Source organism: Eurypyga helias, unplaced genomic scaffold (assembly GCF_000690775.1).
Source record: "Eurypyga helias isolate BGI_N326 unplaced genomic scaffold, ASM69077v1 scaffold3378, whole genome shotgun sequence".
In the NCBI taxonomy this organism is placed as follows: Eukaryota; Metazoa; Chordata; class Aves; order Eurypygiformes; family Eurypygidae; genus Eurypyga; species Eurypyga helias.
The window spans coordinates 166,272-192,257 of NW_010266129.1; the positions used below are offsets into that span (position 1 = coordinate 166,272).

At 47.3% G+C, this 25,986-nt stretch overlaps 1 protein-coding gene across 1 annotated transcript in view; it reads left to right on the plus strand.

Annotated features, from left to right (window-relative positions):
• LOC104513552 (zinc finger protein GLI2-like) overlaps positions 1-25,696 on the plus strand; it is a 142,914-nt gene extending 117,218 nt beyond the window's left edge. The window contains 9 exon segments of the mRNA XM_010156948.1: positions 1,131-1,344; positions 2,862-2,975; positions 6,435-6,566; positions 10,017-10,166; positions 13,847-14,011; positions 18,526-18,807; positions 21,957-22,293; positions 23,341-23,640; positions 23,643-25,696. Coding sequence (XP_010155250.1) covers positions 1,131-1,344; positions 2,862-2,975; positions 6,435-6,566; positions 10,017-10,166; positions 13,847-14,011; positions 18,526-18,807; positions 21,957-22,293; positions 23,341-23,640; positions 23,643-25,696 — 3,748 coding nt within the window.
• Positions 25,697-25,986: the final 290 nt, after the last annotated feature.

The window sequence follows — 25,986 nt, forward strand, 5'->3', positions numbered from 1 at the left end:
TGTAACATAACAAAGCTGTGCACCAGCCTGCCATCACACCTCATTTGCTGCAGCACGTATTTAACTCCCAGAGCTCTTTTACACTGTAGTGAGTTTTGCCCTTTATTCTTTTGGTCAAGTTGTCATTAACTGGTTTGGAACAGAAATATTATTTATCTGGTCACCGGCAATACGTATTTTCTCTAAAAGCAAAATTGGAAATGAAGCGTGTTGCTAATTATGGCCCCGTTCTCTGAGCACTCGCACCATGTGTAGTTTTAGTGATGTCAGAGAAAATACCACAAGGTTAAAGGTTCAGAGCGGCCACCTGTTAAAAGTGGCAAATAATCAATTTTTGGGCTGAGATTTAACACTTCATGCGTCACCCCCCTAGAGTACAGGGAGCGGAGAGTCTCCTATGCCTCTCCATCTCTGCCGAGGGGACTCACCCCTGGGAGTGAACCCCCTGTTTCCAGAAGCAGCACTTTGTTTCTAATGCTGTCGACTGCTGCATCGCAGCTCGGACCTGTTGCCCCAGCCAGGAGCTGGTGGTGTTTCTGGCCACCACTGACCTAGATTGGAGCTGGACCGGTGACCTCCATATGCAGGGTGACATACTTCAGCAGTCCCCTGAGCCAGCACTCCCCTCACCTGAATGTAGAGTAAATTGCATGGTTTTGGACTATGTTGAATGGATAGTTATTCATCCTCGTGGTGATCTGTGCCAGGTGATGGTTTTTTATATCCAGGGTAGCATAACCCCAAGGTTGCAAGTCTGCAGAATAGGTCTGCCTGGGAAAACCCAGGAGTCTCATGGACTGCAAAGCCAGATGTGTCCAAGTCCCTTCCTCTTCTGCACTCCCTGCCAAGATCTTTGGCTGTTTTAAAACATAGGAAGCAAGGAGATTACAATGAGTCTGATATATGGGTCAAAGTGATTCACAAGTTTGCTGAGGTACACATGCGATGAAGCCTGTCTTTGCAGTAAAGCAGGCTGTCAGCCCTATCGTGGCATTGAAGGCATCTAGCTGGGGCATTGCTGCCTGTCTCCCGGCGTCTCCAGGAAGCCAAACTTGAATCAGTCACTAGCCAATGTGATAAAAATTGTATAAAATAACTCCTCATCATTTTTCCTCCTCCCATTGCTGCAGCCCGGCGTTCAGCTTCCCCCACCCCATTAACCCCGTGACATACCAGCAGATCCTGACCCAGCAGAGAGGCCTGAGCTCAGCCTTCGGACACACTCCTCCCCTGATCCAGCCGTCCCCGACCTTTCCCCCGCGGCAGCACATGGCGGTCATCTCTGTCAACCCACCACCAGCACAGATCAGCAGCAACAGCAACTGCCTCTCTGACTCCGGCCAGGTAGGGACGGTAGTCCTGGGTCTCCTCAGGCATGGCACATGGGGAAACAGGCACATGTTCTCCGTAGGATGAGTGCTGCCCTTCATGGTGGCTGTGAGAGTTTTACCTACTTTCTTTTTACTCATGCTCTCACTTTATCTTGCTTTTTTTTCCTCCTGGAAAAGCGTTTCTGCAAATTTTGTGCCCACCTCCCTTCCTTTCACACACTCACACCCCTACCTACCCATGCAGGGACCAAAGGCCTTGATCCATCAAAGAGGTGAGCACTGTCAACCAAGCTTCATCTGTTCCTTCACTAATCCCTTCTTTCTTTTCTTTGCTGTGAACCATGATGATGGGCTTAAACCACCTCATTCCTTTCTTCTTAAACAAATAAGTGCATCCTACCTAGGACCTCTAGCCTTTTCAGTTATTGTTCCTTCTATTCCAGTAGCTTTCTCTCTCAGTGTATCCCTGCTGTTGGCTTTTACTGTTAAGGTTTGCAAAATCAGGGGCCAGATGTTGAAAACCAGGAATGACATGATGTGTGTGAAAACCCACACCTCAGATGGGTCCTTGCAAATACCTGTGAGTTCACACAGGCGCACGCATGTGTGCACAAGCCCTCCACATGCACAGGCTTAGTGACTCTGTCTCGCACATTTTTAATCATTTTTCCTTCCCATTTATATTCCTGAGAAGTTTAAATTGCAGTTGCTTTTCTCCCCAAAGACTTATTTCACCTCATTTCACACCCATTTGAAATTGTTGGTTTAGTTGTATCATACTGAACTTTTCAGACTGGTTTATTGTTTTAGGGTTTCTCATGGCTGCTGCGCTGCAAACTCTGTTTGTTATTGAAGGTTATTTGATTGATTGGTTTTGTTTTCTTCTCACAAACTGGCTACCAAAATAATGTGGCTGGCAGGAGTTATGCCTCTGTTTAATAACTTGCAGGACCAATCTTGAACAATTAGCAAGAGTGTATTTAAAATGTTAATGTTCCAATTTTACACACATACAATGTGATGGTTTTTTCTCCTGTAGCTCTTCTCATTTTTTAAGAGCTTAACAAAATATACACATAGCCTTTCATGCACCCAGCATGCCGGAGCCCTCGCATGTAACCAGAGTCCCCTGTCCCGCCCCAAAATTTGTTTTCTCAACAAATCATTTCATCGCACTGAGAAATAAATCTGTGGCTTGGGTGGGGGCTGCATAAGATTTTGATGGCTTTGACAGGGACTGGATCGCTCTGACACGGAGCGGTAGGGGCGAGGCCAGGCTCGCTGGTGAGCCTGTAGAAGCTGACACTGTCCTTGACTCTTCCCCGTTTTCCACCTCTTCCTTGCACAAACCCACCCGGGGTAGCTTTCATGTGAAACTCAGGCCAGCAGCCCAATGCCCACTTGTCCCCGGCCGCTCCTGAAGTTCAACCTTGACTGATTTTTTTAGTTAACTTTTATTGAAGAGGTGGGTTGCAGTCAGTCTCTCATCCCCAAACCCCGTGCCATATCTTGCCTGGTTTTCTTTCCTAGAGCAAGCAGAACAGCGAGTCGGCCGTGAGCAGCACAGTCAATCCAGTAATTAACAAGCGCAGCAAAGTCAAGACTGAAGTCGAGGGCTTGGCCCCAGCATCCCCAACCACACAGGTAATGTTCTTGGTGTGAGGCATGTTTGTGGGGCCAAGGCAGCAAGCTGCTGAGTCTCGTTGTCCTTGGGAACGATAGTTTTGGCACCTTTTGCTACAGCTGGGAGCAAGGCTTTAAAGTCTGCCAGGCAGGCGGGAGTCTTGCATCAGGCAGCCCAGCAAGGTAGAGGGCAGGGCTGTGGTGATGCATTTGCTGGGTGCTTGGGACTCAGCTTGCGGTTGCTGTGCTTGGATAGAAAAGAAGGGAGGGAATATTTCAAGCATGATAACTATAAAAATGATGTCTGAGTTTTTGTGCTGCAAAGCAAGCAGTGTTGGTGTCTCAGAGCAAACATAGATTACAAGGGAATCTTGCATGTAAGTAGAAAGCTTGCAAAAAAAGGATGACTCCTTGATTCAACAAGGAATTGCTCCTAGAAACATCCTTTACACTGGTGACACAACATTTGACACCAAGAAGGGCCCAAAGGCCTTTACTTTCTTTCCGGAGCTCTGTGATTGCAAACTGTTTAATGGCTGACAGTATCCATCTGACCATCCTTTATCACAACTGTAAACTATCAGGAGTGCTCTGGGCACTTCATTTTCATGAAATATTAGGCTGTGTTATTGTCAAGCGAATGGAAGAGTTGATGACAAATTTCTCCTTCTGCCCTGGTTCAGGAGCAGGTCTCAGCATGATGCATGGGGACAGCAACGTGTGCAGTCATCAGGGGGCTGGTAAAATTGATGAAGATAGCATATCAGGGAAAGATAAACATGCTGTAGTCAGCACGATTAGGGCAAAGAGGCATCTCTCCGGAGCTTTGAGTTTAGGAGTGCATCTACACGCTGTTGCAAAAGCAACAACATGTAGAAAGCTCCAAAAAACCCATCTGGCCACCACCCAGGCTAATAGGGCCATGTATTTATTTCTTGTGGCAAATGAAAAAAGATTGGAAAGCCATCACCTGCTTTCTCAAAGCATCTGTAGCAGAAGACCTGTGGGACAGACAGCTATTTGCTCAATGACTGTCATCTTTCTTTCTCTGCTCCAACCTGAACAGGTGCGTGCCCAACAGTGGGGACTGCTTGAGCAGCATCAGCCTGGCTCACCCCTGCAGCCCTGCCCCAGAGTTCATCCACTGAGCCTCATGTGAAATAAGCACCGAAAAAAGGGGGAGAATCATTTAAAGTGGTGCAAAGAGGCCTGATTAGAACAGCAAGGTGAAATTAAGAGAAGGAAAACGCATGCTGGTTGTCTAATAGTTCCTAATGAGGAGATTGTGAAGTAATACCCCAAGGGAAATGTAGGCTTCTTGTCTTGCAGCACATCAGTATTGACTGGGAAATTACTGGAAAGTCCCTTGTCAGAGACAGCTCATTCTTGGCAAGGAGAACAGGTTATAAGACTAAATGTAGTGGGTGTCTCCTCTTCAGTTGGTCTAGGCAACAGAACTTGTTAAATTTGGGGATTCCTGTTCTGCAGGAGACTGTGCTGAAAAGTTTAGTTACACTCAGTTAATTACTGACTGTATTATTTTTTGCAGAGTATGAAGCTCAGCCATCCCAAAAAAACCATACGTGTGTTTTGTTTTGGAAATACAGTACTGGAAATGTCTCATGTGACTTGTGGTTTGGGTGTTTAAAATCCTTGGCCAGACAGTATCTCCCAGGATGGCTTGTGCTATAAAAATGCAATCCAGACAAGATTTGTGGGACACAGAGGAGCACCAGGCATAAGGGGCCTGAGTTACTCTGCTCTTATGATACCACAATAGCTCCAGTACAGATTCAGATTAACGTTGAACTAGCCAGAAATTAAATAAGTCAGTCCTTTTCACCACATTAAAATGGTTTCAATTCCATTTTTTTTCCAACAGAAAGTATAAGTATTTTGGCAAAATAGGATTTTTAGTAGAAAATTTCACTTTTCCAGAGACCACATGTAGTATGGAGAGAAATATTTCAACAAAAATAATGCTCACAGCTCAACCAAATAGGAATTGCAGGAAAAAGAAGCTGCTATTTAAACTTTCTCAAACTATTGCTCTGGGATCTGGTATAGTTTGAATCTCCAGAAGTCTTTCTGTAAATTACTACAGTTTCATGTCCCAAGATCCACCTTACAATTTTTTATTTGATTTTTTTTTCAGAACTAATTAAAACAAATCTCTTCCTCTCCCTATCTAAACTTTTGAATTGAAAAGTCACAGTTGACCTGTATGTCATGAGCTAGTGAATGAAAGTTGTTGAACTTTTGTACAGTACATCTCACTTTCCAAGCCACGTAATGCCATTAAGTCATTAATCATTGCAGCCCCACAGTAGGCATTCGGAAAGTGGTGGTGGTGAAGGAGATAGCCACCAGATAGGGCCGTTTGGGCAGGTCAGAGGTATTTTGAGACAGGTCTGGCTGTGTCTACACACTTATGGGGCCAACTGGAGCGTCAGATCATGAGGAACAGCATCTGATGTGGTCAGTCACCCCAGACGCTCCTGTCTAAAGCTGCCCTGGAGGCAGAATGCTCTGTGCTGGCTGTAGTAGTAATTGAAGGAAGGAGAATGAAGGGGGTCAAAACCTGCAGGGTTTTGTATTGCTCAATTCCCAGGCCAATGCTGGCTGCTGATTGCCTTGTCTGTAGTACAAGTGTCTGACACTCACAGAGCCAACAGTTGTTCTTACCTCTGATTTGTACTAATTATGTTGTATGTCACACTATTGTGTAGGTGCCAATGCTTTAATCCTCATAGCAGCCATAAAAAAAGTCTTGTGTGCTTCATTTAGCACTGAGGAGCTGGCTAGGCAGAGAAGTTAAGGAAGAGCTCACAGCGTGCTGGGCATTGAAGTCACTTGTTTATGAGTCCAGAGCCCCTGCTGCTGTGCTATGCAACCCACTCATCACTGTGTCTTGCTCAAGCTTCCCAAATTTCCTTGCCTCAGAGAAGTGCTTTGAGGGCTCACCACTTTGTGCCCATGGAGTACCCTTGGGTGTAAATCTTTGGGTAAGGATTAGGTATAATTTTCTCATCTCTTGCAAGATGCAGAAGACAGCAACCCCCCTCCCCAACCCGTGTCAGGTGACTTTGGTAACCACTAAGCCCTGATTGCTCTCTGCTTTCACCATGCTCATATTCCCCCACACCTCCCAGATCAGAAGTTTTGCTCCAGCGAAGAACAGAGGCAAAGGTCAAAAGCCAGCCTTTTCCTTCCTTTAGCCTTTCCTGGAACTGTTCATGACCTGGCCGGAGCCAGGCACCACTGCAGCCATGGCTTCAGGGTGCTTCGTGTCTTGTCATTAACTCTGGTCCATTTCTACCAAAACTCTCTTACTCATCATTTCACAGTAATCAAGGATGTTATGTTGCCACAACGAGCACGGTTTTGCGATCAGTTGATACCTGCCCTGTAATCTATGAGTGACGGAGGAATTCAGATGAAAGAAGTTCACCTTATTCAATGCACCGTTGTGTGTTGCAGGAGCATCTGACAGACCTGAAAGAAGATCTAGATAAGGATGAATGTAAACAGGAGCCTGAGGTTATTTATGAGACGAACTGTCACTGGGAAGGGTGCACAAAGGAATATGACACTCAAGAGCAGCTCGTCCATGTGAGTAATTGTTGGGAGGAAACCCCAGCGATAAATTTGGGTTTCTGTGCACTTGTCCTCATTTTTTATCACTAGCTGCTGTACAGCCAGAGCTCACTCTGGGAGCTACTAAAGGTGCAAATCAGAGATATGGTATGTAAACACTGCCAAAGCAGGTCGCTGCTCCCCAGGGAGTTTAGCTGCAAGGAGCCTCTCATAGATTATTTGATGTCACTCTCTTCTCAGCTGCTGAGGCTGCAGTTTCGGTCTCCCTTGTGTATGACCCAGTGACGGAAGGCCCTGTGCAGGGGACCTGATCTGAAAATGGGGAAGGGGGCTGAGCCCTTCCATCTTCAATGGTCATATTTACCGATCCTCCACACACACCTATACCAGCTGGGTCCATACTGTCCTTGGTCATTGTCCAGGCTGGGAAAGCCTTTTGTGTCGCGGTGACATGAGCTGTGGGGCCATATCACTTAGGGGCTGATATGGCCCAAAAATAGAGCACTTCCAGAGTTTGGAGATGAAATATAGAAAGTGGGTTTGTTATTTTTTAAAAATTAGGAAATAGAGCTTCCGTAATCACAATGATGTCCCCAGACCAGTGTCAGAACTTCTCTCTGAAGGATCCTCAAACGAAGTCATTAATCAGATTTTCAATTCTAATTAATTCCAAGAACTTCTTGTGTGCTTTGCTTCACCTGGGAATTCATCATTTGGTGTCCTTTGGCTTCTGGAGTCAACAAATACCTCAAACTTGGAGCAAGTGCCTGTGAAATGACACGTGATCTAATCTGTGTCTTAGCCCCAGCCTGCCCCCAGCCCAGCACCCTCCCACTCCTCATTTTGGGTCTGTGGTGTGAGCCCCATTTGTTTGAAGCCAGATAGAACTGATGGGAATTCACCAGCCACGGCAACCCTGCTGCTTGCAGCAGAATGTTGGATTGAGCAAATTTTGTGACAGGACCTGCTATCTACTCAGCCTTTTGCTGCTTGCCTCATCCAGGCTCCAAGCCTGACAGAGGCCACACACATGTTCCCTCTTCCTGAGGGCTCATGTCTGCCCTCACCCTTTTTTATATATCTTCATTTTAGTCATGTTTAGATGCCACCAAGTAGGCATCAGTCTCCGTTTCCCATTTCCTCAGGCTCTGCACTCAAACATTATCTTAGCCCAGAAGAACCAAACTCAATGATAATTTTGGGTGTGTGCTCTTCTTCCGTCTAAGGCTAGCACCTCTGCCAGAAGTCACTGATTCAATGCAACAAGTCGTTGAGCACAGACAGATTTAGAAATTATTTTCAGGGCCAAATGAGTGATAAGGTGTTTTAATAGGTTGCACGTGGCATGCCACGATGCATTGCTTTTCTAGGATTAAACCACAGCAGCCCTGTCAGAGGGCTGGGCTCACATTTGTCTAGCAGTATTTCTGCATTTCCCTCTCATACTTAAGAAAAAATCTTTTAAATCTGTGCAGAGCAAAGTGCAGGGCAGATCCAGGCAGCTCAGCACAATTTATTTCTAGAGAAAACCCAAATGAAAATATCTGATGGAATGTCCAAGATTTTCCTAAATTTGGAAAGTTATAAAAATGGAGGCTTCTGTACTATGATTACTAGCAACGTAGGGTTGTGGATTTGGAATGCCCAAAATACACATGCAGATGAAATACAGATGTCGTGGGCTAACTTCTGAGAAGGTGACATTCCACCCTGCATGGAAAAACTCTAGTTTATGTGCAGAGCAGAGTACCTGGCCATGCAGGGTCTGTTCTCCATACACAGTGGGCAATGCGCAAATGGAGAAGTGGTCAGTGGGGAGAGGCAGGGATTAAGGATGTTTTCCAGCAAGCACCGCTGCTGCTCCCAGCCTCGAAGGTCACACTCAATTTGAGGGAAGCCCAAGCAAAGCCTCCGGCCAGGTGGAGATTTGATGGGGTCTATGGAGCTGTAGCTGAAGTGCAGTGAGCTGTGCAACTGCTCCTCCACCATGTGATGGGAAGCAGATGTTTCCCAGAAAGTGAGTTAGTAAGCCTGAAGGGCCTCCTACAATCCCCATCCCATAAGTATGTCTTCCTCTGTCCCAAGAGGGACCGAACAGGCGAGGCTGTGCACTTCCCAGCTCCAAGCACTGCTGTGTGTAGTCTTGGTCGCAAGTCAGACTCCGATGCAAACAGAGCCACAAGACCTATCTTCCCAGTCTGATCTGGATGTGGCTTATCCTGTACATGGGTCTTCTGGGGGATTCACCAGATTTCCACCATCTGAAGCTAAAATCTCACACCAATGCCATGTTACAAAACCAGAACCATAGGCAGCTGAGCTCCAAACCCATATGAAAGCTCTCCCAAACCCAGCCTCCCTTGACTCTCCCAGCATGCAGCTTTGGCTCTCAGTGTTTACCTGTGGTGTTCAAGGGACCAGCTGAGCGTCATGCATCTGGACCCTGGGTAGACCAGGTACCCCAAACAGCCAGGTCCCTGTCCACAGGATTGGGCCATGGCACACAAAATGCCAGGCCTGGATTCAGCTGAGACTGTGAAGGACAGTGGTTCTCTTTTAATGCTTTTTTGTGTCCTCGTGCTGCCTCACCACACCGAAAAATTCTCATCCCAAGTTGCAACATGTGTGCCTGGCGTTGCCCAGGGGAAAGAAGGCGGGGGCTGGAAAAAAATCTCAGTGCAAAAAAAAAGAAAACCAAACCCAAAGTGGTTTATTTTAGGATTTCCTGTCAGTGAATGTCTGCTGAAAACACAGGAGCGAGGAGAGGCATTATTTTTGGCAGCAAGACCCCGTTCAGAGAGACAAGGCTGACACAGGAACAGTGCTGCCGACGGGCTGGTCTCTGGCTCTGTTTGTTTTCGGCAGAGCTTCATCTGCCCTGAGCTGGGAAAAAGCAACCCTCATCTTCCTCCCAGTGTGGACGAAAGCTGGGCCTGGCTTTTCAACACCCCAGCACAGGATTTCATGGACCCGAGTAATTAGCAGTAATTGAGGCCGTGAGTTTTGCTTGGCGCATAGCTCGCAGATGCTGTCATTTCCTGCCCGCCGCCAGCGCTGGACAGCAGGTGGATGTCTTAGGGACGGCGTATGGGCTGGTGCACGAGCAGGCTCAGAATCATTTAGGTTGGAAAAGATGTTTAAGATCATTGAGTTCAACCGAGGCTTGTCTCCTCTCCCCCATCCTCCAACAATGCCCCAGGAAAGGGTCCCAGCTGCATAAATGTGGCACAGGAGGGTTTGGCAGAGACAAAAATAACTGTCATCCTCACCATCAGTGGCATCAGGTGTCCCAGGAGACACTGAGAGGGCTCCTCTCTCCCTGGCACCATGGGTCTCCATTGCTTTTGCAAACTGCCCCTTTACAAGCTGATTTGGCTCCAAGCTCCCAGTGTGCTTCGCACTGTGCGTGCTTTGCTGGCATCAGCTCTTCCAGGACTGACCTGCTTCTCCCTTCTCTCCTACCAGCACATCAACAACGATCACATCCACGGGGAGAAGAAGGAGTTTGTCTGCCGCTGGCAGGACTGCACGCGGGAGCAGAAGCCCTTCAAGGCGCAGTACATGCTGGTGGTGCACATGCGAAGGCACACCGGGGAGAAGCCACACAAGTGCACGGTGAGCTGAGGGGGACACATGGTGCATCCCGGCTTAGCAGGTGGGACGCTGGACTTTGATGCAGACACAGGCTTCAAGCACGGCTCTCCCAGGGTACCTGCTGGCACACAGCTCAGGGCCAGCCCAGCTGTCTGTGTCCGGGTTACAGCTACTTGCAGGTTACACCCTGGGGACAGGGCAAGTGATCAGGGAGGGTAGACGAGGTTTTAGGGGGCAATACTGCATTTCCTCAGGGAAAATTAGTTCAGCTCTACCACAGAGATCCAGAGTGACTCAGGACAAATCACTTAAGGTGGAAAACTGACCGATTTAGTTGCTTACATCCATGAAGGAAATCCAGTAACGCTGTGGGGAACCACCTAACCCTGCTGGTGTCTAACTCAGCATCACCCAGTACTGCTGCTGGGGCTGCAAGTTTCCCTCACCCGTGTACCTGGGTGTGCACACAAACCTCCTTCCAACCTGGGGAGCTGGGCCAATACCTCCTGCCTTTGCTGTCTTAATCCAGAGGTGAGGTCAACCTCTGGGTGCTTCAACCTCAGGAGAAGCTCAGTCCCTAGACCTTCTGCATGCAAGCTTCACGGAGCCTAGCGTTAAACACTGCCTGAGGAAGAGCATGGGGTGCTATTTTGTGTCTCGGCCCTGTGTGTACAGGCTCCTCTATGGCATTGGAGAGCTGGGCTCGCCTCCTCCTCAACCTCAAGCTATTAAAGCCCCTATCTGCCCTCACACGTGCAGGCTCCCAGCACACTGCTGGCTTATGTGGGGCAGTCAATTATGCACAAGAAGGATGGGAAGTGTGGCATTTAGTGGCCCTGGCCAAACAGGTAGGAGGGGAGAGGTGTTTACCATCTCTTTCCATATATGCTTCAGCCCTTTTTCCTCCCAAAGGTCCAGCCTTGTCTTTTGATATCCTACTCCCTGCCTTCTCCTCCTGCCAGTTTTTCATACCTCCTCCACTCTCAGCATTATGCAGTTCCTCTCCCCAGAGTCTCGGGGAGGAGTCTCTCTCTCTGCTCAGCAGATGTCTGAGCTCTCCTCCCATATCTTCCTCCCCTTCTGCTCCATTAGTCACTTCCAGCCCTGCTCCCTCCCTGGCTCTGCCCCAGCTCCTGCTTACAAATATTAGGATATGTATGATTTGCTTGCTGCATGACTACTTTATCAATCTTGCAGCCCTGTGTTCATTTAATTTAGAGCATAAGCTCCCTGGGGCACAAGGCCATGTCCTTTGTTTTAATCTTCTAAAACACTTTGTCCAATTTTAGTGCTTTACCAATCTTCCTTAAAAGTATCAAGGAATATTGATCACCAGTGTGTTACAAAGTGATCAGAGAGGGAAAGTCTAGCCCTGCCCTAGCAGTTAGAGGGACTCAGAAGACAAAAGCCAATAGGGACTGCATCCTCTTCAGTGCTGTAATGGAGCAGGAGAAAGCACCGCTGCACACTCCTGCCTCTTTCAAACCTCGGTTCTCTCATGCTGAAGCAATGGCAAAGCTGCGTTTGAGTCTCAAATCATCCTTGGCCTCCTTGAGAACTGCAGTCCCGCCATGTGCAATATGTCACAGCAACGCTCCCCAAACTGGATTACCACCGGTTTCCAATTGCCTGGGATACATGGCAGCTCTGCAGACGGTGCCCTTCTGTGGCAGAGCATTCCTCGTCCAAGTCTGGCAGTGATTTTTCAAAGCACCATTTGTTTCAGACAAGAAGTTTGTGGTGCACATAATGCTACAGATGAGCCCAATTGCAGCCTGGGATTCGGTCAAGGATTATTTCAAAAGATGACAGCCAGAACTCCCACTGACATAATCAAATCCACGCGTAAGAGTGGGAACCACTGCTTTGAACATGCACAGGCTGCTTTGCTGAGAAGCTCTTATTTGAAAATGTGGCCTCAGTACTTTTGCTCTTAATAACTGCATTTTTGTGTCCGTATCCAGCAAAACCGGAATGGACGCACGAGTTGCCTCATGCTGAGTTCCCTTTGTTTTCCAGCAAGTGGAATGATCTATTTCAATAACCGTAAGCGACTTGAGATGTAAAGGACTGTTTGCACAGGGCAAGAGAAGAAAGGGATATGCTGTGGTACTTCAAAGTTGCGGCATGTTCTATGGGCCAAATGTGCTAATGAAAGTTGTCTGAGGAAGGGGAACTGTAACCATCCCACCATGACAAAGCTGTGGAAGGAATCAACTCTTGCAGGATGCTCCTGCTGTTCTTGAGGAGAACTGGATATCTCAAGAGAGCAGAGCAAGTTTGCCTTATGTCCACCATCCCTATGCTAGACCTTAAAGGGAAGCTTAAGTAACCCTACTTCTTTTCCAGCACAAAGTTATATGGGATCAACCTGTGTCTACGTTCTTCATGGGTTTCATAGGCTGCGTGTTTGCCTCACTTCTTAGCAGTGCAAGCAACTCCTATGCCCGTGGAGCACAAGGAGACAGGAACCATTGATACTACATGCAGCTGCCTTTGGCCTCTGCTCGAAACAGCTGGATCTCTGGGCACATAGTCCCACTCAGCTGCCTGCAGGGAAATCAGACACTGTGGCATGACCTGTCCTTCTACGAAACCAGTTTCCTCACTGGCCAAGACTCAAACATAACAATGTAAAGTCCTGTCCCATCTCGACTGAACTTGTAGACACGTTGAAGTGATTTGACTAAAACACAACACCTTGCAACTCACACACGTTACAACAGGAGGGGCTGCCTGTTGAAATTTGAAGTGTGTTTTAAGGTGCTTGTATAGGAAGTGCAGCGTGGGCTTTTCAACGCTCCCAGCTGAATGACGAGTGCAGCATTTAGCTAGAATTTGGAAGGGAGCCTTGCCTTTCTTAAAACCTCTTCCAGAGTTTGTAAGTTCCTGCTTGTATTGTCAAAGAGCGTTTAGGATGGCCTTGGTTTGAGGTGAAATCCTCCAGTGCTGCAGACAGGGCAGGTGCAGGGAGAAGCCTCCAGCCCAGCCAGAGTGGAGGGTGGAAGGACTTACATCACTCGAAGCCTTACCATGTCTCCCAAGCCGCTCCTTCTCGTTGTGTGGGCAGCTGGTTTCCTTCCAGGAGGAAGGTTGCTGGCCTGTTTTGTCATCCAAAAATCCATCTGTCTTCAAGATTGAGAGCCTTGTTTTTTAAACTGGTAATGTCAGACAGCCTGACCACAGCATCCTCTGAGAGTAGACCCAAGCTGTAATTTGGGAAACTTCAAAGCTTGCTAGATTTCTGCTTGTGTGTTAGAGAACGGTCTGGCCTTTCCAGCACTAGTGCGAGTGAAGTTGCAAGGCTGGTCAAACTGTCCAGAAGCTGTCAGTCCTCTGGGTGGGAAGGAGAGGGCCTCTGTTACCGAGTGTGTTAGTTGGGGTGGCAGGAGGGGCTATGAGAGCCCTGGGAGGAGTGGAGAGGTGTTCAACCCTGCTTGAAAAAAAAGCTTCTTGTTGAAATGTCAGGTGTGTACCCAACGAGGAGCAGCACCTTAAGTATGACTCACTGCTGAAAATCTCAGCCTGCCTAGGGAAGTGAATTTTCCCAACAAAGTGGATGTTGTTCCCTAAAACACAAGCCCTTTAAAAGGAAGAAAAAAAAAAAGAAAGAATGAGAAACAGATGAGAAGGGTTTAGGCTGGGGGAAAGTAAAATTTTTCTGGCTAATTAATCACTCCTCTTGTGTTTTTTTATTTTAGTTTGAGGGTTGCTCCAAAGCCTATTCCCGCCTGGAGAACTTAAAGACACACCTGAGGTCCCACACTGGAGAAAAACCCTATGTCTGTGAACATGAAGGCTGCAATAAAGCCTTTTCCAATGCCTCAGACAGAGCCAAGCACCAGAACAGGACACATTCCAATGAGGTAAGCCTGGGCTCACCGCAGCTCAACGGAGGGCTTTTTTTTTAATTTTGCTGACAATAAACATACACTTTACATGCTGTACTCATGTAAAAAGAAACCTACTGTAATGAGAGGTTTTTCTTATTTTTTAATGGGATTTATTTTGCTGGAGAGCCAGACCACATTAGCTTTATATTTATGAAAGCCATATCTGAAACCATAAACAGATGTTAAAGTATGCAAACTTTTTAATCAGCTTTGGAAATTAAAGCAAACATTTTCCAAATTTATAATTTTTAATAGCACAAATAGGATTGTACAGTTGTGCATGTGGTGTTTAATATTACTGTGGAGCAGACTTGCAGTAGTATAACAGCTACCCTGGATCCTGACACTCTGGAAATACTCCCTCCATCGTTTGATGTACAATGATAGAGCACAATGAAATGCTTTGTTAACCTTGGCTAATTAAGACCCACTATTAGTAGTTGGGGAGCAGAGGAAATTGCCTTTATTGTAACGCATGTGATGGTCTGTTGCAATCAACCACGGCTGACGATTGAAATTTATATTACCACTAATTAGCTGACGGGGAAGAAAAAACAACACTCCAAAGTTCTAATAGTGTTTGCAGCCATGAAGAATTCAGTCTGCAGCCTAAATTGCAACAGTTAAATATAGACTATTGGAGAATGGAACACAATTGCCATGGATGACAGCTTTTTAAAGCGATGCTGTGTCTACAAAGGGCTTGTTGGGAGTATTTCTATCTCTGGCATAATATCAGTCAGTGATAACCAAAGCTCTGTAGTTTTCAGAAATCTATTGGAGTCAGAATGAGGACTCAAAGTCTAGGGTGCCCTCCCATGCCATGTGATGCTGAGATGGACCCAATGAATGACCTGGATCCCAGTGTTATTTGAATTGGTTTGGGGATGAACCCAAATGTAAGGATTGTACCTCACAAATGAACCACTTCCCCAGCAGGACACAGGTTAAAATTAACCCTTATCTGTACTGGCACTGGGTATTTTGGGGTTGGTTTAAGGGTACACCAACCTTGAGGCCAGGACAGACCAACAAGACATGCAACTTGTCTGCTCAGCAACCTGCATTCCTGGTAACTGGTGTTTGACTAAAATATCATTTGCTGTCTGTTAAAGCTTCTTCCCCTGATTGGTGGGTAGTCGTGATTTAATCTCACATTTCATGTATCAGAAATTGCTTTTTTCCAGCCCTGGATGCTTTCCCTGCCTTCCCACTAGTGCTGGATCCAATGTCCCTTTTGTTGTTGCTATTTCTGCCTCATAACACAACAGTGTTAAGGCCCTCTCCAACTTCTTTTTCATAAGCTAAGTAAGTCTGTCAAGCCACTGAAGATTGCCATTACTGCAGCATTTTTTCCTGTACTTAAATCAGTTTCGCACCTCACTTCCATCCCTAAGGATCCTCACGGGTATGGATCAAGACTGCTGGTACAACTTTCGGTGCTGGATACAGACTCACTGTGCCCAGTTTGCGCACACTGAAGCAGTATGTGAGCTGCTTTTTGCCCACAGGTTGCTTGAGCTCTGATCCCTAGAGCTTTCAAGGATCCGTCCTAGGCAGGCCAGAGTTTCCCTTCTGTTGGGCCAGGTGGTGTCGCTTGATCTTACATGTGAAATTCTGGCTTTGAGTGTATTATTAAATGTCATTTCTTTGATGGGTTCAGTTTCCTAAATCATCCAGATCAGGAGCTGCACTGGATAACTCCTCTCTTTGAGCAGAGCTAGGACACACTTGAAGGTCTGCTCCTTTGGGTTCTTATTGTGCAAGAAGGTGAGGCTGCAGGGCAGGAACAGCCGACTACTTGTCTATGGTGGTCCCTGATCTAATATGCTGACACTTGGCACAGTCTGCATCCAACAGCACAAATTAAAGGCTCAGATAACAGATAGGGATTTTATCATAGAATCATAGAATGTTTTGGGTTGGAAGGGACCTTAAAGATCATCTAGTATCCTCTGCTGTTGCTTTCTCAGGAGCATGCCAAAGCCTTCTTGCGTGCAGAAACAGCATAGCCACTAGTCAAGGATTTGTACCAGACCAGCTGAGCCTTACCACAAGAACTACATGTCACTGCATGATCTTACATTTTGTGATCATGCTTACTCTTGAACTGCTGTTCAATCCTCCTTGATGCAACACAGGCATGCCCCAAGACTTGTGGGAGATCTGTAGGCTGCATATAAGGCCTCTCTGGGCAGAGTCACTCTATTTGACACTCTCTTTTTGAGAAATGCATAACATGATCTTTTGCAACTGATGACATCCCTCATGGCAAACTTCATTGCACTGGGGAGGAGGCACAAGTGAGGGTCCTGCAACCAGCCGTGGCCATGACCAGTGGGTTAGCCAACTGCACTGACACCTTGGCTCACAAAACCACATGGATGCAAGACAGGAGTTTGTGGCTGTGAATATTTCTCATTACCCTTTGGGAACTCTGCTGTGGTTCCTACCTACCAAATATTTTTCTCTACTTGCAGTGTTTACTTGGGGTAGACCACAGTTTCAGAGTTAGTCATCCATGTCTCCTCTAAGGAGGAATTTCCAGGTTCCATGTATTTGTCTCCATCATTGTGTGACAGGATGTAGGTGTATGGTCCAAACATGCTGAAGTTCAAGGCTGAGGATATATTACCATATTGGGTTTTGCTTGACTGTTGAAATGTCACATGCACTATTTAATTTTAAACTTCCAGTGACGATTTGAATTTTTTCAGGCCATGCCTTCAAAGTTACTCCTGGGAAAAGGAATTTTGTCCTAAGACCACTCTCCAGTGCATATACAAAAGAGTGGCATGAGTTCATGGACAGCCAAAGGCTCAGAGTGACATTTTCTCCAATTCAAGCTAAACAAGGGTAAAATGCAGAAAAACAGTTCTGCAGAGTGCCCAGGGAGTTCTCCAGTTCTCTCACCCTAAGGAATACCATGCTGTATGTGTGTGGGAGTAGGAGTGAGGCATCTGAGATATCTAAATTGTTGACTTTACTAGGGCATACACTGCATTAGATGTCAGAATCTGGATAACCCAGGGGATATAGAAAGGCATGCCAATAAAACAGCAGTTGTGCTCTCTTCAGTTAGAGAAGGTATGGCTTGATGAAGAGGATGGTTGTACCCTGTTAGGTGACGTGTCTGCTGTCCAAGCAACAGTGGTAGTGTTACCCTAATTACTGGTGTCTGAAAAATCAGAACTATTGGGCCTAAAGGTTCTTTATAAAAAAACCCCTTTAATTATTTTATGTAGGCATCTGTAGCATGTGTGGTGGGTGTTCTGTGCTTTAGAATAGGTTTTAATAGCAGCAATAATATTTCTAAAATGCCTCATCCAAAAGGTTGCATGAGATTTATAAACAAACTATTTTCATTTTTGTGCTTTGGTTTACCCAGCTTTAAAATATATTAAATATTTACCTCAGTGGGGTGTTACAAGGTTTCAGTTTGTTCAAGTGATATGCCAAGATCAGTCAGAAAGCATGCTTTTGAATAGAAAACAGACTTTCAGTTTTTCATGTGATGATACTGACTTTCTGCGAAGAATATATACCCTTTTTGTATTTTTTCACTTAAGCTTCTGGATGAAATTACAAAACAGATTAAAAAAATAAAGGAATGGACATTTTGGGCAGCCTTCAAACAACATCTGCCTGTTTTCTTTCATGGATCTATCCTAGCACATTGGCAGAAAAATACTTAGAGTAACTGTGAGGCTGAAAGCGGAACTCGTGATGAATTCAGAGCTTCCAGCACAGCAGCACCAGCTCAAACAACTGCAGCGCTAATACACTTTGGAATTGGAAACTCAATAAGAAAAAAAGTTAAAAGAAGAAAAGTATCTGTTTGCTGACTTCTGTTTTCAGAAGCATGGTTTCAGCCTTGTTTTCCTGTGGCAATCAATGATTCATGAATTCGGGACTAGGGTGCTATCGTCTGAAAAAAACATTGCATGCCTGTGGTTTGTTTTGCACAATAACAGATTTCAAGGTGACAGGTGCTGGAGTGGTATGATAGATTGGGTAGAGTGAATCCTGTCTGGCTTGGTTTCCCTGAAATTCCATAATCCAGAAGGTCTCAGACATTTTCTTTGTGTAGACCCTACCTTAGCAGAGAGAATGTGTTATGGCCAGTCCCCTACATCCACCTCTCTCCCATCCGTAATCAGGAAACATTCCTGTGGCCACCCAAGCAAATACATACATGGGAAAGTAGTATTAGGAAAGTATTTAATGAATTCTGAGCTGTCTTCTAGTCCAGAAACTGAAAACAAGGAATTTAGCCAACATCAAATGACTGGCCAGGTCTGTGTGGATCATCAGCAGGCCATATATCACATCTTAGACATCTCAGTCTCACAGAATCCTGTGGAGCAAATGCTCCATATTTTGTTGCTGCCAGCTGCTATGCTCATTGTATTTTCTTGGCCAATAAACTCTACCTGGAATATTTGGTCTTGTTCTAAATATAACCCAAGATTTGCTTGTATTGACAGAAACCCTACGTCTGTAAAATCCCTGGCTGCACGAAGCGGTACACAGACCCTAGTTCCCTCAGGAAACACGTCAAGACTGTGCACGGGCCTGATGCCCATGTCACAAAGAAGCAGCGCAACGATGTCCACCCGAGGCCACCTCCACTCAAGGAAAATGGGGACAATGAGGCAAGCGCCAAGCAGAGCAGCAAGGTTTCAGAGGAGAGCCCCGAGGCCAACAGCACCACGAGGAGCATGGAGGATTGCTTACAAGTCAAAACAATAAAAACAGAGAATTCTGTGGTAAGAGCAGTTGCTCTTGGCAGAAATGACGCGGCCCCTAATTTCTCCAACACAATGGGGGCGTGAAGCATTTGCATGCTATTTACCTCTTTGGGCAGTTGCCCTTCACCTGCCAACACCCTAGAGTTCAAGTCCAGAGATGAAACTGCAGGTCAGGGCACAGTCCGGTACATCTTGCACCTCTTTACCCAGTATCACAAATCCCCGCCCTCGTAGTCATGGGGGCCATGTGGTGCTCAGTGTTGAGCATGACCTCCCTGCGCTGTGAAAGTGGGTAAAATGCAGTGCTGTGGTCAAATGAGCTTTACCTACCTCACCAATTTAAACTGAGCAACGACCATAGGGCACAGACTGATGAACACTTCCTGAAGCAGTTGTTCTAGCTTAAGCAGTCCCTTTTCTCCTCCTCCCTGCACCTTTCACTGTTTTTCTTTCCAGGCTGCTGCTGCATAGCACTTTTGCTGGCCCAGCTCATTGTGGGCTGTCTGATGAAGTCAGTGGGGATAAAAGTAGCTGTTTTATTTGTGTTGGATGCCTTAAAGCAGGTTCAGTTCCTTGGTTCTGTCCACCATATACAGAAGTACAGAATTGCTGGGGTTGACAGGGACATCTTGAGATCATCTAGTCCAACCTCCCTGCTCAAGCAAGGTTGGCTAGAGCAGATTGGTCAGGAGTACACGCATTCAATACATGACTCCTAGCTACCACAGAAAATTGTACTGGTATGGTGGAGCAGGAGAGTGAAACCAGGAATAAACGGAGCAATACCGTGGCCCACAGAGTATGGGCTTGCAGTCAACCATAATCATGATTTACAGCCACCAGCTTAAAAAAAGACCTTTTATCAGCCTTCTGGCAATTACAGCAGCTCACAGTAGGCAGTAGTGTCGTTGGTGGTGGTAACAAGGTGTGTATGGTGATGGGTCTAAACATATTCAAGCCTCTTCCACCCCATGCAAGGAGTATCACTGCTGGTGAAGGAGATGGAGTATTGCCACATAGGGGTCACTTTTGCCTTTTGATGTTTCTCTTCACTTTCATACCCAAAGTTCTGGCCTACTGCACCATCTTAGAGTGGGGCAGGGTATGGACTGGATGCAGCAAAAAAGACCTTCACTTGCAAAGCAGAGTGTTCACATAGCCCCCAGATTTCTCACTAGTGCTGAAAGGGCTTAGGCCTCCAAAATATATATTTTATTGATTTGAATCCAGGCTGAAAGATTGTTATTCCTATGGAGCAACATGCCCTGGAGCTACAAAGATTTTCTAAAGAAAGTTAAGGGGCGTATTGCTGGACAAATTACTAATGAACAACATGTTTCTGTTAGGAAGGAATTGAGTGTTTTCATATCCAAAATGTCTCTAATTGAGTAAAGGAACATTTTGACCATGATAAGGCTCTGTATTGGGTTACAAAAACTGAGTGTGAGAACCACTAGACAGAATGACCTCTCTCCAGTACTCTTCCTCTGCGTGTTTTGGGGTTTTTTTCTATGAAAACACAGACAGAATCATAGGTCCCCATCCTGGTTCTCCCAAAGGTGTGGGGTTGTTTTCCTAGGGCTCTGCACTCCCAGGGTTTCAGCCAAGCTGTCTTGCTGGTAGCAGGGCCATGGGTCAGACCTTCCTCTCTGCTCTCCCCATCCAGCGCTACGTACTTCACTTGTGCATGTGTAATGGGTAGCTTTTGACCTGGCAGGTCCACGTCCAGCTTCTGTTTCCTGATGAAGGTCAGGGTGGTTGGAGGAGTGAGATACTTCACTGATTCCCATCACTCTGAGGCCCCTTGTTTTGCCCCATCTTTGGGTCTCATCCCAAACCCATTGAGATGGGTGGGAAGTGTCTCTTAGGGATTTTTATCTGAGCCCCTAAAGAGGGAAGGGAGGGAAGACAGGGTGTGGGAGAGGGGGAGATGTTGGCAATTTATGCTGTATTCTGCACCCCCCTCTTCCTCCTTCTACTAACATGGTCTTTTCTGTTAATGCTGTCTTTTGTCCTAACAACCTGTTCTTTATTCCCACTTACCCTTCCTTACTCTACCTTCCTAAGGACAGTCGGTACTAAGGTGAGCAAAGAAATCTTTTGTATTAAAATAGCTGTATAAAGCATGATCTCCCTTTTGTATTAAAATAGCTGTATAAAGCATGATCTCCTGCAGACGTCCTGTCTCCAGCTAGCCCTGGCACAGGGGAGGCAGAGGTGTGCAGAGCGATGGGAAGGGATAGGGGATATTTGCTGGAGTGCAGAAAGGGCGAGGACGCATTGCCTGAGGATTCCCTTTGCTGCCTTTCTGCCAGAATCACAACTTGCCATTAAATCCTGGGATTGCAACCTCTATCATCCCAATTGAAGGGCAATGAGGCCATCAGAGCCAGTCATCCCTGCCCATGAGGGCTGCTATGTAGCAAAGTAAAACACTGCATCACCCTGCATTCCCACCTTGGCCTGGGGCAAAGTACGTTTCCTTTTCAGCACTCCCATTTTCTGATGTTTGCTGGAGCATGGGCCTCAAGCAGAGAAGCCAGGCATCCTGTCTGGGAGCAGCAACAGCTACCTCAGAGCAAGTTCAGACCATTTAGCCTCCGCTGCAAATAAACTACTCCATGTGAAATGCAATTCCTAATGAAAATAAAATAAATATTTATGGTGCTTATCTGCCTTATCTGCAAGTGGGAGTTCGCAAACAGTGAACCAGGTTTTTATCTGGCTGGGAAGTTTGTCAGCTAACCTAATTATATGTTAGGGTATTTTAAAGACAGAAATACGTTGTGTCTGAAATACTTAGGGCTTGATTCTATGTTAGATAAGCCAGTACTTGCTGCAATATATCTTGCACAACCAGGTAACGTGTTGCTTTTCTTCGAGAAGCATCTGTCCTTAATCTTTTGGAGGAACAGCATTTGGTTTCCCTCCATCTCCAGTTGAACCCACCATTTATTTTACAGCTGTGGGGTGCTGCCCTGCCCTCTCTCCCATAAGGAAGGTGCCCCTGCCCTTTGGTAGAGCTGAGATTCTGCAGCAGGGAAGGGTAATGAGAGGGGAGAACTTGGGATAGGGCCAAACACGGAGCCCACTGGGGATGCTGGGCTTCTGTTTTCTTTCCATCTGTGTTTCCACCTGCCCAACTCTTCCTCTGTTCCTTTCCCAAGATGTGTCAGTCCAGTCCTGGTGGCCAGTCATCGTGCAGCAGTGAGCCATCACCCCTTGGCAGCACCAACAACAATGATAGTGGAGTAGAAATGAACATGCACAGTGGGGGAAGTCTGGGAGATCTGACGGCGTTGGATGACAATGCTCCTGTTGTGGACTCAACGGTCTCATCTGGTAATCCGACAGTCAGCCTACAGCTAAGGAAACATATGACGACAATGCAACGACTTGAACAGCTCAAGAAAGAGAAACTCAAGACAGTTAAGGATTCCTGCTCATGGGTGAGCCCAGCTCCACAAGCCAGAAACACCAAGCTGCCTCCCATCTCAGGAAACGGTAAGCCCTGGACCCGGGCCACGTCCTGTAGGAACAATCCAGAGTTCGACTCTGGTTTCATAACCAAGAGTCTGTCCTGGAGGAGGATCATTTCTTATTGCCTCTGAGTCAGCCCTTGCTGGAGAGAGATATCAGGTAAAATGGAGAGCTTGGGTGTAAACACAGCCATCTGGTGATGTGCATCAGAAACCCAGATGCTCAGTGCTAGAAAGGACACAGAGTTGTTGAGGTCTGTCTTGTTCCAGGGCTTGCCCAGGACCCAGCCACAGCTGTCTTCACTGTCCCAGTGGCAGCCACCAGACTGCTGAGGTTTCTTCCAGCAGTAACAATTCCCCAAGGGCTGATGTGCCTTCAGGAAGATTGCTGGAGCACAGCAGAAATCCAGACAAGCCCTTCGTCTTTGATCTTGCTCTGACAGGCCTTTTGTCACTTCAAGAGCTCCTAGCTATTCCCTGCAGCTTCATATGCTGGTTTCCTGATGGCTGGAGGTTCCTGATAAAGGCATCTTTATGATCCCTTCAGTGCTCCTCTCACTTTTCCAAGAAGTCCTAAGGCATAGAGCCTGGGTTACACTGAACTTCAGGGCTTAGTATATTAGAGCTTCTTGGTTTACTCTGAGAAGAGCCTCTGAGTGTCAACTTTGGGCTCTTAGCCTTTTATCCCTGGCTGCTGTGCATCTGTCCCAGTGAACAGCTGTGGTTGCAGCTACATGCCGTTCCTGTGGCACTGTTCACACCAGTCCTGCTTTTCTCCTACTAAGAGAAGCCCATATGGAGGCACTTCCTCAGAGCTGAGTATCAGTGGTGTATACATTGCAAAGACTGCAGCAGGGACTTCTGTCTTCTTTCCCCAGACTTCTTGCTCTTTGTGCATGGACACAGAGCTGAAAATGAAACTTTGAATTCACTGGGAGCAAATTAATTTCACTACTGTTCCCATAAAATATTTGGGGGTGGCTTTGTGTGTCTGTGTTCTGGCACCAATAACACTACCAAGTGGAATTTCTGAGCTAACTAAACCTTTTTGTTCCTTGCACCTTTCTCTCAGGCTCTATTCTAGAAAACAGTGGTGGTTCTTCTGCTACGCTGCCTAATCCCAGAATAATGGAGCTGTCTGTCAATGAGGTTACGATGCTGAACCAACTCAATGAGCGCCGTGATAGTACAACAAGCACCATCAGCTCCGCCTACACCGTCAGCCGCAGGTCATCAGGGATCTCCCCGTACTTCTCCAGCCGACGTTCCAGCGAGGCTTCACAGCTCGGGCACCGTCCCAATAACACAAGTTCTGCTGACTCCTATGACCCGATTTCAACAGATGCCTCCCGTCGGTCGAGTGAGGCAAGCCAAGGATGCCGGGTCTGCTGACCCTCACACCAGCTCAGCACTACAGGCTGAAAGCCAAGTATGCTGCTGCCACAGGGGGCCCTCCGCCAACTCCCCTGCCAAACATGGAAAGGATGACCCTGAAGAACAGGATCTCACTTATGGATGGACCAGACCCCACATTGCCCTCCATCCGCCTCCCGCCAGGCCCTAGGCGTTGCAGCGATGGTAACAGCTACGGCTACACATCGGCCGCAACATTTCCCCACGAGGTGCCAGGCAACTGCACAAGGCGGGCCAGCGACCCGGTGAGGAGACCTCCCGGAGACCCCCAGGCCCTCCCACGAGTTCACCGTTTCAACAGCACCAACAACATGAACCCCTTCCATCCTCCGCACCCTGCAGACAGGAGGAATTTCGGCCTCCAGAGCTATGGGCGCTCAGATGCAAACCTCCCGCGGCACACCTACTCGCCCCGGCCACTGAGCATCAGCGAAAACGTTGCCATGGAAGCCATGCCTGGGGAGGCAGAGGCACCCGTTGGAGACGATGACATTATGCTGCCAGACGACGTGGTGCAGTACATCAAATCCCAGAGCAATGGCACAGTGGCCGAGAGCACTTCCATGGGGTACAGCAATGAGATGCAAAGCTTCCAGGGAAGTGGGAAGCTGCAGCCTCCAGCCTTGCCCAGCCAGCGCAGGATGGCAGTGGCCGAGGCAAGCATGAGCCACTTGGGACCCATGATGGCAGAGTGTCCCATGAGCTTTGATGTTTCCTCAGACATGAATAAAAATAACATGCCCGTGCAGTGGAACGAGGTCAGCTCAGGTACGGTTGATATCATGGCCAATCAGTCGAAGCAGCAGTTTTCACAAGGGAACTTGGCTGTGGTCCAGCAGAAGCAGAACTTTGGTCAGTACCAGAATTACAACCAGCAGCAGATGCAGATACAGCTGCCAGAGAACAGCATGAACGTAACACAGCAGAGCTTTATGCAAAGAAATGTGGGCATGGATGGGCAGAGGCTAAACTGTATGCAGATGCGGCAGCAGCCCATGAGCCTAGGCCCCAGTATGAACCCTGATCTGGGCTTGCACACAGGGTATAACCAACCTCATCAGATGCTGAGCCCCAGTACAATCAGTGGCAACCCAAATCAGATCTCTCCTTCTTGTAGCAACATGGCAGCAAAGTCCGGAGCCCACCTTCACCCTCAGCAAATGGACATGACGACTGACCCTTCTTTAATGGTTGGCAGCACCGGCGAGCGCACAATGCTGGGCCAGGTCATGCACGAACCGAGCCAGCAGAACTACTCATCTCAGACAACCCACCTGAACTTCCCCATGGCCCAGGAGGCCTTTCATCAGCCCATCATGACCTCCAACCAGCCCAGCTTTGAGCCTCAGCAGAGCATGATGGGCTCGGTCGCACAGGTGTATCCACCCGGCATGGTCCAACCTCGTCCTCCGCCCGAGCCGAGCCCGGCCAGCAGACCCCGAGGCCTCCGCACCGTGCAACAACTGGGCTACATGAGAACTCCCCACCCTACAAACACTATCAGCCCTGGCCAGGAGGCAGCGGAGGCTGTGCATAAAAGAACCAGCGACATATTGCCTGCACCGGCCCAGCAGTGTGTGGATGGCACGAGGGAAAACAACCTGATGTACTATTACGGTCAAATCCACATGTACGAACAGAACAGCAGCTTCGATAACCACGCGGACTGCCGGGTCAGACAGCAGCAGTGTGCGCTGAACAGCAAGCCGGCCGCTCTGCCTTCCCCGGGCGCGAACCAGGTGTCCAGCACGGTGGACTCGCAAGGTCTTGAGCCACCCCAGATAGATTTTGATGCCATCATGGATGATGGGGACCATTCGAGCCTGATGTCGGGAACCCTCAGCCCCAGCATCCTGCAGAACCTCTCCCAGAACTCCTCTCGCCTGACGACTCCACGAAACTCTCTGACACTGCCCACCATACCCGCGGGGATAAGCAATATGGCAATAGGCGATATGAGCTCCATGCTAACCACGCTGGCAGAAGAGAGTAAATTTCTAAACATGATGTCATAACAGTAAAGCACAAGGCCTTAGCGCTATCCAAGGGGCTGTGTGTGAAGCAGTTTTATGAATGTGCTTTTCAAAAATAATCTGTTTTAATAGAGTAGATTTTTTTTATAAGTATTAAATACATTAAAGGGATTCAAAATGAAAATTTAAAGAAATCTCTGTACAGACTTATGTAAACTATATCCAGGCAGTACAGCACTGCAAGGGTGCACCTCTAGTATTATATTTTTGCCTTGGTTTCCCAGAGCACTGAATGGTATCACCACCAAGCTAGGAGACTGCATGAGCATGGT